At 30.3% G+C, this 19,845-nt stretch overlaps 2 protein-coding genes across 3 annotated transcripts in view; both read left to right on the forward strand.

Annotated features, from left to right (window-relative positions):
- The window catches only part of LOC127791541 (uncharacterized), a 46,683-nt gene extending 27,168 nt beyond the window's left edge, over window positions 1–19,515 (forward strand). The window contains exons 1-2 of one of the 2 annotated variants that reach the window (XM_052321473.1): window positions 6,538–6,670; window positions 18,825–19,515. In XM_052321473.1, the coding sequence (XP_052177433.1) occupies window positions 6,618–6,670; window positions 18,825–19,404 (633 nt within the window). In that variant the 5' untranslated portion in view covers window positions 6,538–6,617 and the 3' untranslated portion in view covers window positions 19,405–19,515. Of the gene's footprint in view, window positions 1–6,537; window positions 6,671–18,824 lie in introns of those variants that run through there. The other variant, XM_052321474.1, reaches the window with a different exon arrangement.
- The window catches only part of LOC127792334 (uncharacterized), an 81,214-nt gene that overhangs the window by 43,255 nt on the left and 18,114 nt on the right, over window positions 1–19,845 (forward strand). The gene's annotated exons all lie outside the window — the stretch shown is intronic.

Consider the following 19,845-nt stretch of genomic DNA (forward strand, 5'->3'; position numbering starts at 1 on the left):
TTCTTATTTTGACCATCCTCGTTGGCAGACACTGACTTTCTGGTAAGACTTCGAACATCAACAAGAAATTAGCTTGGCATTTTCATGCCATGAGGTAAACTTTGAAACCTCCATGTTTATTTTGTTTGATTATGTTGAGTGCTATGTTTCTTACCCCAGGCTAGAGGTAAGTTTAGGTCATTGATTGAAACCCTAACTCTTAACTGCCAATGTTTTTATAATTTCATTGTATATTGGAATATTTTTTCTATTTAACCCTCTTTCTTTTAATAAACTCTCATTATTTTTGTAACACTCTAAAAACCGTAACACATACATACATAACCTTTTACATGCATATGGACAAAACATTTTAACCTTTTTCAAATAAAAATATGACAATCTGATCCTTTTGATTTTAATGTACGTTAAAGCATTGGTCACAATAATCCTAATGATGGTCTCCAATCATACCGGATCTCCACGAGGGAGATTGAAAATAACTTGATGTTCTCAATCAAGTTGTTTAAACAAAATTTTATTTATTTTAAACAAATAAAATAAATATAAAGACTTACAATGTAAGTTATTATTAAAGAGTCATACGTTTGTCACTTGAAAAAAATATTGACCTCACATGAGCGAGCAAGAGAGGTATTGCACAAGACATGCTTAAAATATAACTTTACAATCCTTGAAATATATATTTTGGTGCATATGAACTAACACATTCAAATTTAGTTCCTCTAGAACAACTCTAATTGCAAAAATTCTATCTCTCAATCTCCACATCCACTACCTTATCCTTTAAAATTATACCCCTAGATGCAAGAGAGAGAGAGAGAGAGAGAGAGAGAGAGAGAGAGGAGAATAATAATAATAATAATAATAATAATAATAAGTTAGAGAGAGATTGAGGGAAAGAGTGAGTGAAACTTTATTTCTAACCTAGATTTGGGTTTGAGAGAGAGAGAAATAGAGAAGAAGAAGAAGAAGAAATTAGAGAGAGAAAGTGAAACTATTCATTTCTAACCCAAATATGGTATTTTAGTCATTTTATAAAGTTGAACGATGATTAATTAATGGCGGAGGAACTGTAACATAATATTAAAACTCAGAAATACTCTCAATTTTCTCAAATGTTAAAAGTATTTTTTATAAATATCCTAAATGTTAGGGGTATCATGTAGAGTTTTTCCAAAAAATAAAAGGTCAAGTTAAAGTTACATGTGACATTTACTCTCTCTTTACTTTGATTATGCACTGGAATAAATTAAAATAATTTTGAAAAATTCATAGTTTAAATCATGGAGATAAAATTTATTTGAGCATTTACTAAAATAAGTCCTAATTACCCTTTTAAAATTGAAATAAGTTTAGAAATTTCATATTTGAAGAACATTGAAATAATATATATTTTGAACATTGATTAAATAAGTAAATAGGCGACCTATTTCCATTCCTTAATTATGCAATTTCTTTTTAGTAAACTTCACACTGATGAATTTTTTTTTTGTAACTCTTTCTCCATAATTTTATAGGGCGCACCCATCTTTTTAGAATCACTAGTTTTCATCTAAGCAACTCCCAATCATTGATTCTAAGCTAGAAATTTTTTTCTTGCCACTTTCAAGGATTAGACATAGTGTGTAAAACCCACAAAATATGGGATGTTTTTTTGTATTATTTAAATATAACCAAACAAAAATAGTGATTAAATTAATATAATTTAATTTGAATCTGGGCTAATTTAGGTTAGTCCAGATCCAATTAACCACATGCCTAATTGGGCATGTAGGTTTGTTGAAGGGCTTGACCCATAAGCGTCAAGTATATATAAATAAGGGGAACCCTAGGGGTTCCTTTTCCTTTTACCCATTTTTTGCAAACACTTTGTCTTTTAACTCTCATTGCCTTTCTTGGTTATGATTGCAAATTAACGACCTTGCATGGATTCTAGAAAAACCTTTTGATTGTTGGATAAATTGACACAACATCTATTGAGGAACTAACCCTTAGCTTTTTATTTTGACCATCCTAGTTGGTAGACACTGACTTTCTAGTAAGACTTCAAACATCAACAAGAAATTAGCCTGGCATTTTCATGCCACGAGGTAAACTTTGAAACCTCCATGTTTATTTTATTTGATTATGTTGAGTGCTATGTTTCTTACCCCAGGCTAGAGGTAAGTTTAGGTCATTGATTGAAACCCTAACTCTTAACTGCCAATGTTTTTATAATTTCATTGCATATTGGAATATTTTTTCTATTTAACCCTCTTTCTTTTAATAAACTCTCATTATTTTTGTAACACTCTAGAAACCCTAACACATACATACATAACCTTTTACATGCACATGGACAAAACATTTTAACCTTTTTTAAATAAAAATATGACAATCTGATCCTTTTGATTTTGAAGTATGTTAAATCATTGGTCACAATAGTCCTAATGACGGTCTCCAATCTTCCGCGATCTCCATGAGGGATACTGAAAATAACTTGATGTTCTCAAGCAAAAATGTGAATAATATGGTTTGAGGTTGCATTTAATGGTTTTTGTACTCAGACTTGCTAAGCTTGCAAAGCTCATGGTAGCATATCCATCATTTTTAGATACTTACAAGGGTATTTCGACTATCAGAGCTCGTTAGGAGAGTACCATTTGTAGTTTAAGGTATTTGGTATTAAACCATGATGGGATGCTATTGAATGGGGTGATTGACATTGAGTCATGCATTGTATTATATTTTTATTACAACTAGAATGTGTTTTGGAACTTTTAGCGTAAGAATCATGGGAAAATGATTTTTATACAATAAGTTTTGAATTTTCTTGTAAATTTTATCTAAATAATCCAAGATGAAATGTGATGGGGTATTGGTATGCTTTGGGGAGACATGGTCTTGATGGATCAGATATGGGTGACTTGATGAATCTGGGTAGATTTGGACCAAGATTAAAGCTTGAAAGACAATTGAGGAGTTGACAACACTAGAGAGGATAAAAGAGTGAGCTGGCGATCGATCGAAAGGTGAGTCGATTGTGGTGGCCAGAGCTGGCCCAACTGTAAGGCCAGATAGGCAGCTACCTAAGGCCCCCAATTTTGAAAGGCCCAAGTTTTAAAATTTTATTATTTTTTATATATTTTTTATTGTTTTAATAATAAATATTTTATTAAAAAATTAAATACAAAACACTAATTTTATATTCCCTTCACCATGCTCTTTGCCCAATTTTGTACTGTTGCTTTGCCCAATTTCACAGTATGTTCACATTTTTCAATTCTTAAGCCCACTCATTAAACCCACTTTTCATTTCTCCCTTTCTCTCTCTCAAACTCTCGCTTCCCATTTTCTCTCTTGCTTCAACACTCAACAACAACACATCTCTATTCTATAAGTTATATTCTTCTGCCTCTCGACTCCTCTCTCTCTCTCTCTCGCGCGCGCGCGCTTATTGTCACTGTTGGGCCGGTTGTCGACGGTCACTTCTATTCTTCTCGCTCGCTTGAGCCTTCAGGTTTCACCACTTTAGTAATAACGATCAGCATTTGTGTTGTTTGTTCGGTATGTGTTTTGATTTTTTTTTTTACTTTAACTTTTATTTATGGCTTTGTTGTTTTTTAAGCTTTCCAAGTGTTCTTGTGTGGGTATTTTTTTTGGCTTTGATTTGTTGTGAACTTGTAACTAGAATCATTAGATGCAGAGCCGACTCAATGAATTTTGATGGATGAGTTTTGGGTGTTTATTGTTTAGATTAAAATCATTAGATGCTATCCAATTTTAAGTATTTTTACTTTATACTTTTATTATTTTACGTACTCATTGCCATTTGATGTAGCAAATTTGGGAGGTAATTATTATTTAGTTTTTAAAGGCAAAAATATATAGCATAATTCGGATTATTTATGATATTAGAGTTGAACAAGTTTGCTTATCGATGATAAAAAAAAAAAAACAATATATATAATATAATTAATATTGTATATTTTATTTTTCGTCAAAAACATGCATTATCATGGAACTAATATTGGGTCTAATGATTCAAGCTACTTTTTAGCAACATGATTGGCTCAAACTCATTTAATCAACTATTTTTTTAAATAATTCAAACATAAATAATAGAAGAATATCCTCCTACACTCAAGAGATTATCTTATTTTGTAGTTGATTGAACTTTAATTTTTTTAATTTAATAAAATAATAAAGTTTTTTCATAAAAATATGTATTATTTATTTTTTTATAAAAAAATTAATACTCTTAAAAGGCTTCAATAATTTTTTATTTTTTTGCCTAAAGCCCCAAAATGTATTGAGCCAACTTTGGTGGTGGCAATGGCGGATAGGGAGGCTGACGATCGATTGCTAGTGATCGAAGAAAGTCGATAATCGTGATGGCTGTAGAAGACAAATATAAATGGTGGAGATGACAAAGAGATGATGACAAAGGAGATGACTAGAGAAAAGAAGCGAGAGTCAACTCACGATAATTGGTTGGTGGTGAAGGCAATATGACACTAAAAAGGAATAGGATTAATGGTGGAGATGGTAGCTTGTGAAGCATGGAAACGGCTTGGCGACGTCGTTTCAGTGTTTCTAAACCATTTCCCGTTTTGAAAATGGGAAAAATGGTCCGAAACGTTTTTGGGGCCGTTTGTGTAATTTTTTGAAAATTTTCGGGCCATTTCAAAATTTAAAGAACTCACCTGAAACGTTTTTCCAGCCCAGAAACGCATTTCAACGATTGTCTAGCTAGCTAGATCCCTACAAAAATTTTCTCCTCCATTTTCCCCTATTTTCTTCTTCTTCTTTGAGCGCCCTCATCGCGCCGCTATTTGCTTCCAGTCCTTCCATTGCCCTCGCCGCCAATCATTCTTAGCCTTCCATCGTTTGCTCCGGTGCTTCGTCACCTACTTCGGTGCTCCATCGTCCTTCGAGTTTTTCTAGCCATCGATCGTTCTTTCTCGGCTTTCCCATGTGAATATATATATATATATGTTTAACACTTAATTGTATGCGTATCAATATATATATGTAAAAATATATATAACTTAATAGTATATATAAGTTAACAGTTATATATATAGGAAAATATATATGTTAGTTCATATTATTAGTTCATATATTGTTGATAGTATATATAATTATTTGTTTTTAATTGCTAAGTCATGTAAGGATAATAGAACTTTTTAAATATTGTTGATGGTTGTTTGAATGTATTGTGAACTTTAAATTTATGTTTATTGTTTATGTTTGAGTATTTTTTATTTTTTACATTAAAAATTATATTTATAAAAAACTCCCTATACTTTTTAAATTTATAGTTTACCCCACGTTTTCATTTCCTACTTTTTTAGAAAAATACTATTTTTGCGTTTCCGTTTCCTGTTTCCGTTTTTGTGCAACCTAGATGGTAGCAAGCCAAGCATTGGTCGATGATGATACCAGCAACGGTGGCGGTGACGACGGTCTACTAGCAAGAAAATATATTCTTATGAAATATATATATATTTTTTGTTTTTAATGATTCTTACCTTCCATAGCTCTAACTAAGTGCAAACTTATAATATTATAAAGAATTTATTGTCGCTCAAATATAACAATCAATTTATTGACCAGAAATGTTGTCCTTGAGTTACTTGGAGTTTGTTAAAAAAAAAAAAAAACGATTAGAAAGTATAGGAAAATTCTTGCGCAAACATTTCAATATTTAAGTCAGACATTGAAAATTTGAATGTCATATTAAAATCAGTGTCAGAGATGTAACTCTTTAGAAACGAGGGCTCATCTATTTATAAAAGAGCATGGAAATTTTTTAATTTCTCTAAAATTATTATTTTTCTAGATAATATTTATTCTAATATTGTGAATATATTAGAATTAAAACTATGATTTTTATAGATAATGTTTATCCTAACATTTTAGAATCTATTAAAATTAAAATTTTTGTAGATAATGTTTATCTTTTTCGTAAAACTCTTGGTGGTGTTTTTTCTCTATAACTAAAGAAAAATTAATAATACAAAATCAAGAACACAAGGACTCTAAGGACGAAACCCTTTAAAAGTTGTAAATTATATTAAACTTTATTTGTAGAGATCAAAAAATTTAAAAAAAAAAAGACATATTCTGACAACATTTTAAATTAGATGAGCTAATTGTCTCACTTAACCCTTTAACCATAGAAATATTGCGTTATTTGGGCCTTTGTTGTGTGTCACGTTTATATTGCTTTGTGTGATGTTTAAAGTAATTTGTGCGAATTATTTAATATGAAATTGAATGATCAATATATTAATATAAACGTGACAATATATGATAAATAATTTATTGTACAAAATATCAAAAGCTCAGTGTAAATAACGTGGCAACATCTGCCCATCACACAAACTCCCAAAGGACAATTTTGTCCCCCAAGTAACCTCAAAAAGCAGTATCCTGCCACCACAGTCCACACTAACCAAGGGCATTCTTGTCAAACCATCCACTTCGGCACCGCACCTCAGTTTCCCCTGTATGTATATATAGGGCATCACCCATGAGATTCTTCGCCCACCAAATTCTAGCCTTCTAGCCTTCTTCTTCCCCCATAAGCAACTGTTTGTTTCTTATTTCTTTCAAAAATTAAGCTTACCATGGAGGATCAAGCTCAGTTCCTGAACTCACTGAGTCTGACTCAGCTGATGAGGTCTCAATTTCTGAGGAAGATCACACAGTTGCTACTCTCAGTGTCCGTGTTCTCCTTCATCTTCTCTTGTTCAGAATTAATGGTATTATTCCTTCAAGGCCCAAATGCTGAGCCAAGCTGTGGACAAAAACTGCATCTTCCTCATCTGTAATGGGATCCTGGTCTTGCTTGCTAAGACCTCTGGCTGCAACAGCCACCCCTTCAAGATGATCGCAGATAGAGAAGCTCCATTGCTGGAGATGGAGGACTCGTTTCTAGACAAGCAAGTCTCACTGGAAGCTATGGAGCCTTCAGAGAATGCTTTAATAGAAGAAGAAGAAGAAGAAACTCCAAATAGGCTTCTGGTTAAAAAAGAAGAAGAAGAAGCTCCAACTGGGCTTCTGGTTAAAAAAGAAGAAGAAGAAGAAGAAGAAAGAAGAAGAAGAAGAAGAAGAAGAAGAAGAAGCTCCCAATGGGCTTCTGATAGGAGGAGAAGAAGAAGGGACTGCAGGCAACAATGGCTTCCCAGATGAATTGGAAGGAGAAAATGAAGAGATGAGCACAGAAGAGTGGAACAAGAAGTTTGATGAGTTTATAAGGAGGATGAAGGAAGAATTCAGGATTGGAGCTTGTAAGCAACAGTTGATCATGGCTTAGTAAATTAAACTTCTATATTTAGGCTCTGTAAAATATTAATTAAGTCCTATTATATATATAATTATGTATAATGTAACATTAATTAATTAATCATCTATTCTTTCCTGAAATCTCTTTCCTCTTTTCTTTTTTTATTTTTTTGGTCATTTGAGAATTTTTTTGTTATTGTTGGAATTAAAATTTGGTTCGAATAGAAAAATATGAAACGATCGGTCAATATTTTAATGTAAATTAATTGGTTTAAAATTGAAAATCAATTGAAAATAAATAATATTATTTATTAATAATAAATAATAATATAATACATTAATGCATAAATTAGTTAATTTTTGTTTATATTTTTTGAAATTTTTATTTAGATAATATATAAATACATATATATACATATTTTTATAATTTTATATTAAAAAAAAAGATTCAAAATTAGACTAGACCGAATCCATTAGTTAGTGTGCCTTTCTAATTTTTCGTTAAAATCCACAAATTTTTAATTAGACAATAAGTAAAAATATAGACATACAAATATGATTAAATTAAATTTTACATAAGTAAAATAATTTATAAATTACGCACATTAAATAAGTTAATTAAGAAAATATTCATAATTTAATAAAATTAAGAAAATATTCATAATTTTTAATTTTTTAATTTTATACTTTGAATTAGAAACGTATTTTTCTTAATATTTTATAAATTTTTGATGACAAATATTATATCTTTGAGATATCTTTAGTTATACAATTAGAATTAAAAATTAAAAAATATTTTCCAAACTAAACGAGTCTAAAGTTTTATGAAGGATTTGTTTTTGTCTTTGATTATGTTTTAGAATGTTAAGGATTGTTTGGTTGTTGATTTTATTCTTGTTTTTTTTTTTTTTTTTTTTTTGGTGTTTTTAATAAAATTTTTGTAAACTTTGAAAATATTATTATTTTTGTACAAAATTTATATTTTGAAAGTATAATGATTTCTATAATTAACAAAAATATGTTTATGTTATTTTCTAAACTTGAGGTATTTTGAGATAATTTATTAAAATTTAATTTAGTAACTAGTTCACCGCTTTCAAACATAAATACAAGTTTTAAAACTACAACCAAATGGAAATTAAGCCAAGTTTGGTCAAGTGACCTAGTTTTAAAAATTATTTAATTAGAATAAAGTTGCTTCAAATTGCCCAAGTGTAAAGAACAAAAATATATTTTTAAAATAATTAAATTATTCTCAAAAAACTATATAAAACAAGGACACTTAAGAATTTTATACGTTGTCAATAAAAAAATATATAGTCATATTCTCTCGCTATATCAATCTCTTTAATGTCTTCTTTTCTTAGTTTTTTTTATATAAATTGATTCTATTTCATCGGGGAAAAAGACATCCAAGTTTACAAATGCAAAATATCCTTTGCCGACATTTTAGCTATATCATTATTAAGATTGAAAATTTAATTCATGAAAGATGAAACATATAAAATAAAAATTTGGCCATTTAACCAGTTTGCCCCCTGAACTTGAGGGAAACCTATTAGCCCCCTCAACTTTCAATTTAAGGTCTATTAGACATCTCAAAATTTAAAATCACCGTGTGTTGCACGCTCTTTTATTTAATATTAATTTTATTTTAATATAATATATATTTATAAATTATTATTTTATTATATATTGATATAATATATTTATATTGATGTCTAACTAATAAAATTTTATTATTAAATATTGATAAATTATATAATTATTTTATCATTACATGTTGATATAATATATATATATATTGATGTTCAACTGATAAAATTTTATCATTAGATATTGATAAATTATATATAATTATTTTATTATTAATATTGATAAATTATGTATAATTATTTATTAAATTTTATATTAATACTATATATATGTTTATATCTTATAGATAAAATTTTATCATTAAATGTTGATAAATTCTATATAATTATTTATTAAAATTTTATATTAATACACTATATATTGTATTAATATAAAATTTATCAACATACATATTGTATTAATATAAAATTTTAATAAAATAATTGTATATAATTTATCAATATCTAATGATAAAATATTTTCCGTTGAACATTAATATATATATTGTATCAACATATAATGATAAAATTTTATTAGCTAGACATCAATATAAATATATTATATCAATATATAATAAAATAATAATTTATAATTTAGAAATATATATTATATTAATATAAAATTAATATTAAATTAAAGAGCATGTAGTACACGGTGATTTTAAATATTGAGGTGTCTAATAGACCTTAAATTGAAAGTTGAGGGGATTAATAGGTTCCCCTCAAGTTCAGGGGGCAAACTGGTTAAATGGGCAAAGGTGGAGGGGCTAGATATGCCTTTAGCCTAAATTTTGCAACAAAACATGAAACATTTTGCAAACTTAACCACGTCAAGGAAAAGCCTTCTCAAGTTGCCTCCATGGGAAAGAAAATGAGATATGTTAGTCCATGAGTGAAGAAGGGTCCTGCTTCTCCTTATCGACAACTTTGAAGCAACTAGTTGGAGTAGTCGATAGCCTTTTGTATAGCTTGTAGCTTTGTTATCCATTAAAAGAGTAGCATAGCGAAAGCATGAAAATAACACATAAGTAACATACTATTAATGTCTTCCTTTGTCTCATCCACTAGATAATATTGTTTGCAGATAAACATATAACCAAGGCACCTCTTTCTAATTAATGTGTTTTGTGAGCTCACCCTTTAAATGCAAAGAGATAAGGGCTTTACTGCACATCATTCACGTAATCCAGTTATAATAGAAAAGGTCTCAACATCTCCTTCAAAAGTCCTAATCAATGGCAAGCAATCCATTCTTTTCTCTTCTATGAAATCCTCATGAAACTTCTCTCTAGAGATGCTTCTATGAGGTTCTCTTCTATGTCCACAAATGCATTCTTGGCCTTCGTTTTTTTTATTTATCATCATTTCCCCTATACTTTCTTGATATGGATATCAAGGAGTACAAAACTATGTTTAGTGGTCAATGTCACGGCCATGACTCCCCAGCATCAAGAGCAAGTCGTTCACCATGGGTGCCTCTAGGTTCTTGTGGGTTTTTTGATCAAATGACTATGAATGTAGGTGTTTTTCTATCTAGATCGATGGTTTGTTTAAAGAGTCATATGTTTGTCACTTGAAAAAAATGTTGACCTCACATGAGCGAGCAAGCAAGGTATTGCACAAGACACATGCTTAAAATATAACTTTACAATCCTTGAAATATACATTTTGGTGCATATGAACTAACACATTCAAATTTAGTTCCTCTAGAACAACTCTAATTGTAAAAATTCTATCTCCCAATCTCCACATCCACCACCTCATCCTTTAAAATTATACCCGTAGATGAGAGAGAGAAAAATAATAATAATAATAATAATAATAATAATAATAATAATAATAAGTTAGAGAGAGATTGAGGGAAAGAGTGAGTGAAACTTTATTTCTAGCCTAGATTTGGGTTTGAGAGAGAGAGAAATAGAGAGAGAGAAGAAGAAGATGAAGAAGAAATTAGAAAGATATAGTGAAACTATTCATTTCTAACCCAAATTTGGCTTTTTATTTATTTTATAAAGTTGAACGACGATTAATTAATGGCGGGGGAATTGTAACATAATATTAAAACTCAGAAATACTCTGTATTTTTTCAATTGTTAAAAGTATTTTTTATAATTATCCTAAATGTTAGGGGTATCATGTAGAGTTTTTCCAAAAAATAAAAAGTCAAGTTAAAGTTACATTTGACACTTACTCTCTCTTTTCTTTGATTATGCACTAGAATAAATTAAAATAATTATGAAAAATTCATAGTTTAAATAATGGAGATAAAATTTATTTGAGCATTTACTAAAATAAACCCTAATTACCTTTTTAAAATTGAAATAAGTTTAAAATTTCATATTTGAAGAACATTGAAATAATATATATTTTGAACATTTATTAAATAAGTAAATAGGAGACCTATTTCCATCCTTAATTATGCAATTCCTTTTTAGTAAAATTCACATTGATGAAAGTTTTTTTTGTAACTCTTTCTCCTTAATTTTATAGAGCACCCATCTTTTTAGAATCTCTAGTTTTCATCTAAGCAACTCCCAATCATTGATTCTAAGCTAGAAAATATTTGCTTGCCACTTTCAAGGATTAGACATAATGTGTAAAACCCACAAAATATGGGGTGTTTTTTTTGTAAATTTAAATATAACCAAAAAAAAATAGTGATTAAATTAATATAATTTAATTTGAATCTGGGCTAATTTAGGTTAGTCAAGATCCAATTAACCACAAGCCTAATCGAGTATATATAAATGAGGGGAAACCCTAGGTTTCTTTGCCTTGTACCCATTTTTTGCAGACACTGTCTTTTAACTCTCATTTCCTTTCTTGGTTATCATTGCAAATTAAAGACCTCGCATGGATTTCTAGAAAAATCTTTTGATTGTTGGATAAATCAACACTAGATCTATTGAGGAACTAACACTTAGCTTTTTATTTTGACCATCCTCGTTGGCAGACACTGACTTTCTGGTAAGACTTCGAACATCAACAAGAAATTAGCTTGGCATTTTCATGCCATGAGGTAAACTTTGAAACCTCCATGTTTATTTTGTTTGATTATGTTGAGTGCTATGTTTCTTACCCCAGGCTAGAGGTAAGTTTAGGTCATTGATTGAAACCCTAACTCTTAACTGCCAATGTTTTTATAATTTCATTGTATATTGGAATATTTTTTCTATTTAACCCTCTTTCTTTTAATAAACTCTCATTATTTTTGTAACACTCTAAAAACCGTAACACATACATACATAACCTTTTACATGCATATGGACAAAACATTTTAACCTTTTTTAAATAAAAATATGACAATCTGATCCTTTTGATTTTAAAGTACGTTAAAGCAATGGTCACAATAATCCTAATGATGGTCTCCAATCATCCGTGATCTCCATGAGGGAGATTGAAAATAACTTGATGTTCTCAATCAAGTTATTTAAACAAAATTTTATTTATTTTAAACAAATAAAATAAATATAAAGACTTACAATGTAAGTTATTATTAAAGAGTCATACGTTTGTCACTTGAAAAAAATATTGACCTCACATGAGCGAGCAAGAGAGGTATTGCACAAGACATGCTTAAAATATAACTTTACAATCCTTGAAATATATATTTTGGTGCATATGAACTAACATATTCAAATTTAGTTCCTCTAGAACAACTCTAATTGCAAAAATTCTATCTCTCAATCTCCACATCCACTACCTCATCCTTTAAAATTATACCCATAGATGCAAGAGAGAGAGAGAGAGAGAGAGAGAGGAGAATAATAATAATAATAATAATAATAATAATAATAAGTTAGAGAGAGATTGAGGGCAAGAGTGAGTGAAACTTTATTTCTAACCTAGATTTGGGTTTGAGAGAGAGAGAAATAGAGAGAGAGAAGAAGAAGAAGAAGAAGAAGAAGAAGAAATTAGAGAGAGAAAGTGAAACTATTCATTTCTAACCCAAATATGGTATTTTAGTCATTTTATAAAGTTGAGCGATGATTAATTAATGGCGGAGGAACTGTAACATAATGTTAAAACTCAGAAATATTCTCAATTTTCTCAAATGTTAAAAGTATTTTTTATAAATATCCTAAATGTTAGGGGTATCATGTAGAGTTTTTCCAAAAAATAAAAGGTCAAGTTAAAGTTACATGTGACATTTACTCTCTCTTTTCTTTGATTATGCACTGGAATAAATTAAAATAATTATGAAAAATTCATAGTTTAAATCATGGAGATAAAATTTATTTGAGCATTTACTAAAATAAGTCCTAATTACCCTTTTAAAATTGAAATAAGTTTAAAAATTTCATATTTGAAGAACATTGAAATAATATATATTTTGAACATTGATTAAATAAGTAAATAGGAGACCTATTTCCATCCTTAATTATGCAATTGCTTTTTAGTAAAATTCACACTGATGAATTTTTTTTTTGTAACTCTTTCTCTATAATTTTATAGGGCGCACCCATCTTTTTAGAATCACTAGTTTTCATCTAAGCAACTCCCAATCATTGATTCTAAGCTAGAAATTTTTTTCTTGCCACTTTCAAGGATTAGACATAGTGTGTAAAACCCACAAAATATGGGGTGTTTTTTTTGTATTATTTAAATATAACCAAACAAAAATAGTGATTAAATTAATATAATTTAATTTGAATCTGGGCTAATTTAGGTTAGTCCAGATCCAATTAACCACATGCCTAATTGGGCATGTAGGTTTGTTGAAGGGCTTGACCCATAAGCGTCAAGTATATATAAATAAGGGGAACCCTAGGGGTTCCTTTTCCTTTTACCCATTTTTTGCAAACACTTTGTCTTTTAAGTCTCATTGCCTTTCTTGGTTATCATTGCAAATTAACGACCTCGCATGGATTCTAGAAAAACCTTTTGATTGTTGGATAAATTGACACAACATCTATTGAGGAACTAACCCTTAGCTTTTTATTTTGACCATCCTAGTTGGTAGACACTGACTTTCTAGTAAGACTTCAAACATCAACAAGAAATTAGCTTGGCATTTTCATGCCATGAGGTAAACTTTGAAACCTCCATGTTTATTTTATTTGATTATGTTGAGTGCTATGTTTCTTACCCCAGGCTAGAGGTAAGTTTAGGTCATTGATTGAAACCCTAACTCTTAACTGCCAATGTTTTTATAATTTCATTGCATATTGGAATATTTTTTCTATTTAACCCTCTTTCTTTTAATAAATTCTCATTATTTTTGTAACACTCTAGAAACCCTAACACATACATACATACATAACCTTTTACATGCACGTGGACAAAACATTTTAACCTTTTTTAAATAAAAATATGACAATCTGATCCTTTTGATTTTGAAGTACGTTAAATCATTGGTCACAATAGTCCTAATGACGGTCTCTAATCTTCCGCGATCTCCATGAGGGATACTGAAAATAACTTGATGTTCTCAAGCAAAAATGTGAATAATATGGTTTGAGGTTGCATTTAATGGTTTTTGTACTCAGACTTGCTAAGCTTGCAAAGCTCATGGTAGCATATCCATCATTTTTAGATACTTACAAGGGTATTTCGACTATCAGAGCTCGTTAGGAGAGTACCATTTGTAGTTTAAGGTATTTGGTATTAAACCATGATGGGATGCTATTGAATGGGGTGATTGACATTGAGTCATGCATTGTATTATATTTTTATTACAACTAGAATGTGTTTTGGAACTTTTAGCGTAAGAATCATGGGAAAATGATTTTTATACAATAAGTTTTGAATTTTCTTGTAAATTTTATCTAAATAATCCAAGATGAAATGTGATGGGGTATTGGTATGTTTTGGGGAGACATGGTCTTGATGGATCAGATATGGGTGACTTGATGAATCTGGGTAGATTTGGACCAAGATTAAAGCTTGAAAGACAATTGAGGAGTTGACAACACTAGAGAGGATAAAAGAGTGAGCTGGTGATCGATCGAAAGGTGAGTCGATTGTGGTGGCCAAAGCTGGCCCAACTGTAAGGCCAGATAGGCAGCTACCTAAGGCCTCCAATTTTGAAAGACCCAAGTTTTAAAATTTTATTATTTTTTATATATTTTTTATTGTTCTAATAATAAATATTTTATTAAAAAATTAAATACAAAACACTAATTTTATATTCCCTTCACCATGCTCTTTGCCCAATTTTGTACTGTTGCTTTGCCCAATTTCACAGTATGTTCACATTTTTCAATTCTTAAGCCCACCAATTAAACCCACTTTTCATTTCTCCCTTTCTCTCTCTCAAACTCTCGCTTCCCATTTTCTCTCTCGCTTCAACACTCAACAACAACACATCTCTATTCTATAAGTTATATTCTTCTCCCTCTCGACTCCTCTCTCTCTCTCTCTCTCGCGCGCGCGCGCGCGCACGCTTATTGTCACTGTTGGGCCGGTTGTCGACGGTCACTTCTATTCTTCTCGCTCGCTTGAGCCTTCAGGTTTCACCACTTTAGTAACAACAATCAGCATTTGTGTTGTTTGTTCGGTATGTGTTTTGATTTTTTTTTTTTACTTTAACTTTTATTTATGGCTTTGTTGTTTTTTAAGCTTTCCAAGTGTTCTTGTGTGGGTATTTTTTTTGGCTTTGATTTGTTGTGAACTTGTAACTAGAATCATTAGATGCAGATCAATGAATTTTGATGGATGAGTTTTGGGTGTTTATTGTTTAGATTAAAATCATTAGATGCTATCCAATTTTAAGTATTTTTACTTTATACTTTTATTATTTTACGTACTCATTGCCATTTGATGTAGCAAATTTGGGAGGTAATTATTATTTAGTTTTTAAAGGCAAAAATATATAGCATAATTAGGATTATTTATGATATTAGAGTTGAACAAGTTTGCTTATCGATGATAAAAAAATAAAACAATATATATAATATAATTAATATTGTATATTTTTATTTTTCGTCAAAAACATGCATTATCATGGAACTAATATTGGCTCTAATGATTCAAGCTACTTTTTAGCAACATGATTGGCTCAAACTCATTTAATCAACTATTTTTTTAAATAATTCAAACATAAATAATAGAAGAATATCTCCTACACTCAAGAGATTATCTTATTTTGTAGTTGATTGAACTTTAATTTTTTTAATTTAATAAAATGATAAATTTTTTTCATAAAAATATGTATTATTTATTTTTTTATAAGAAAATTAATACTCTTAAAAGGCTTCAATAATTTTTTATTTTTTTGCCTAAAGCCCCAAAATGTATTGAGCCGACTTTGGGGGTGGCAATGGCGGATAGAGAGGCTGACGATCGATTGCTAGCGATTGAAGAAAGCCGACAATCATGATGGCTGTAGAAGACAAATATAAATGGTGGAGATGACAAAGAGATGATGACAAAGGAGATGACTAGAGAAAAGAAGCGAGAGTCAACTCACGATAATTGGTTGGTGGTGAAGGCAATATGACACTAAAAAGGAATAGGATTAATGGTGGAGATGGTAGCTTGTGAAGCATGGAAACGGCTTGGCGACGTCGTTTCGGTGTTTCTAAACCATTTCCCGTTTTGAAAATGGGAAAAATGGTCCGAAACATTTTTGGGGCCGTTTGTGTAATTTTTTGAAAATTTTCGGGCCATTTCAAAATTTAAAGAACTCACCTGAAACGTTTTTCCAGCCCAGAAACGCGTTTCAATGATTGTCCAGCTAGCTAGATCCCTACAAAAATTTTCTCCTCCATTTTCCCCTCTTTTCTTCTTCTTCTTTGAGCGCCCTCATCGCGCCGCTATTTGCTTCCAGTCCTTCGATCGCCCTCGCTGCCAGTCATTCTTAGCCTTCCATCATTTGCTTTGGTGCTCCATCACCTACTTCGGTGCTCCATCGTCCTTCGAGTTTTTCTAGCCATCGATCGTTCTTTCCTGGCTTTCCCATGTGAATATATATATATATATATATATGTTTAACACTTAACAGTATGCGTATCAATATATATATAAGTTAATAGTATATATAAGTTAACAGTTATATATATACGAAAATATATATGTTAGTTCATATTATTAGTTCATATATTGTTGATAGTATATATAATTATTTGTTTTTAATTGCTAAGTCATGTAAGGATAATAGAACTTTTTAAATATTGTTGATGGTTGTTTGAATGTATTGTGAACTTTAAATTTATGTTTATTTGAATACATTATAGAATTTATGTTTATTGTTTATGTTTGAGTATTTTTTATTTTTTACATTAAAAATTATATTTATAAAAAACTCCCTATACTTTTTAAATTTATAGTTTACCCCACGTTTCCATTTCCTATTTTTTTAAGAAAAATACTATTTTTGCCTTTCCGTTTCCTATTGGAAACGTTTTCTGTTTCCGTTTTCGTGCAACCTAGATGGCAGCAAGCCAAGCATTGGTCGATGATGATACCAGCAATGGTGGCGGTGACGACGGTCTACTAGCAAAAAAATATATTCTTATGAAATATATATATATTTTTTGTTTTTAATGATTCTTACCTTCCATAGCTCTAACTAAGTGCAAACTTATAATATTATAAAGAATTTATTGTCGCTCAAATATAACAATCAATTTATTGACTGGAAATGTTGTCCTTGAGTTACTTGGAGTTTGTTAAAAAAAAAAAAAAACGATTAGAAAATATAGGAAAATTCTCGCGCAAACATTTCAATACTTAAGTCAGACATTGAAAATTTGAATATCATATTAAAATCAGTGTCAGAGATGTAACTCTTTAGAAACGAAGACTCATCTATTTATAAAAGAGCATGAAATTTTTTTAATTTCTTTAAAATTATTATTTTTTTAGATAATATTTATTCTAATATTGTGAATATATTAGAATTAAAACTATGATTTTTATAGATAACGTTTATCCTAACATTTTAGAATCTATTAAAATTAAAATTTTTGTGGATAATGTTTATCTTTTTCGTAAAACTCTTGGTGGAGTTTTCGAATATTAAAGTTTTTTTTGTTTGTGATTTGTTCGGACCTTGCCTGAAAATGAGAGTTTTGTTAGAGAATAATAGATGATCTAAGTACTCAAATTAAGGTTCATCTTCTACCAAATCGTGTGTCTTTCTAGATTCATGGTTCCAGGTGGGCCCCAACCAATTCTCAATCATTCAGCCTAAAGCCGAAGTCACTCTCAAATTGGTACACATGAAGCTCACTACTGTTTCAGGTATTTGGAAATGCTATTTTTTTTCGCTATAACTAAAGAAAAATTAATAATACAAAATCAAGAACACAAGGACTCTAAGGACGAAACCCTTTAAAAGTTGTAAATTATATTAAACTTTATTTGTAGAGATAAAAAAATTTAAAAATAAAGAGACATATTCTGACAACATTTTAAATTAGATGAGCTAATTGTCTCACCTAACCCTTTAACCATAGAAATATTGCGTTATTTGGGCCCTTTGTTGGGGGGGGGGGGGGGGGCAGTTTAGACTTTGTGTGATGTTTAAAGTAATTTGTGTGAGTTATTTAGTATGAAATTGAATCAATAATATATTAATATTAACGAGACAATATATGATAAATAATTTATTGTACAAAATATCAACAACTCAGTGTAAATAACGTGGCAACATCTGCCCATCACACAAACTCCCAGAGGACAATTTTGTTCCCCAAGTAACCTCAAAAAGCAGTTTCCTGCCACCACACTCCACACTAACCAAGGGCATTCTTGTCAAACCATCCACTTCCGCTCCGCTCCGCACCTCAGTCTCCCCTCTGTATATATAGGGCACCACCCATGAGATTCTTCGCCCACCAAATTCTAGCCTTCTAGCCTTCTTCTTCCCCCATAAGCAACTGTTTGTTTCTTATTTCTTTCAAAAATTAAGCTTACTATGGAGGATCAAGCTCAGTTACAGAACTCACCGAGTCTGACTCAGCTGATGAGGTCTCAATTTCTGAGGAAGATCACACAGTTGCTACTCTCAGTGTCTGTGTTCTCCTTCATCTTCTCTTGTTCAGAATGGTATTATTCCTTCAAGGCCCAAATGCTGAGCCAAGCTGTGGACAAAAACTGTATCTTCCTCATCTGTAATGGGATCCTGGTCTTGCTTGCTAAGACCTCTGGCTGCAACAGACACCCCTTCAAGATGATCGCAGATAGAGAAGCTCCATTGCTGGAGATGGAGGACTCGTTTCTAGACAAGCAAGTCTCAGTGGAAGCTATGGAGCCTTCAGAGAATGCTTTAATAGAAGAAGAAGAAGAAGAAGAAGAAGAAGAAGCTCCAAATGGGCTTCTGGTTAAAGAAGAAGAAGAAGAAGAAGAAGAAGAAGAAGCTTCCAATGGGCTTCTGATAGAAGGAGAAGAAGGGGGGACTGCAGGCAACAATGGCTTCCCAGATGAATTGGAAGGGGAAAATGAAGCGATGAGCACAGAAGAGTGGAACAAGAAGTTTGATGAGTTTATAAGGAGGATGAAGGAAGAATTCAGGGTTGGAGCTTGTAAGCAACAGTTGATCATGGCTTAGTAAATTAAACTTCTATATTTAGGCTCTGTAAAATATTAATTAAGTCCTATTATATATATAATTATGTATAATGTAACATTAATTAATTAATCATCTTTTCTTTCCTCAAATCTCTTTCCTCTTTTCTTTTTTTTTTTGGTCATTTGAGAATTTTTTTGTTATTGTTGGAATTAAAATTTGGTTCGAATAGAAAAATATGAAACGATCGGTCAATATTTTAATGTAAATTAATTGGTTTAAAATTGAAAATCAATTGAAAATAAATAATATTATTTATTAATAATAAATAATAATATAATACATTAATGCATAAATTAGTTAATTTTTGTTTATATTTTTTGAAAAAATTTATTTAGATAATATATAAATACATATTTTTATAATTTTATATTAAAAAAAAAAAGATTCAAAATCAGACTAGACCAAATCCATTAGTTAGTG

This window comes from Diospyros lotus, chromosome 15 (genome assembly GCF_014633365.1).
Source record: "Diospyros lotus cultivar Yz01 chromosome 15, ASM1463336v1, whole genome shotgun sequence".
Lineage (NCBI taxonomy): Eukaryota > Viridiplantae > Streptophyta > Magnoliopsida > Ericales > Ebenaceae > Diospyros > Diospyros lotus.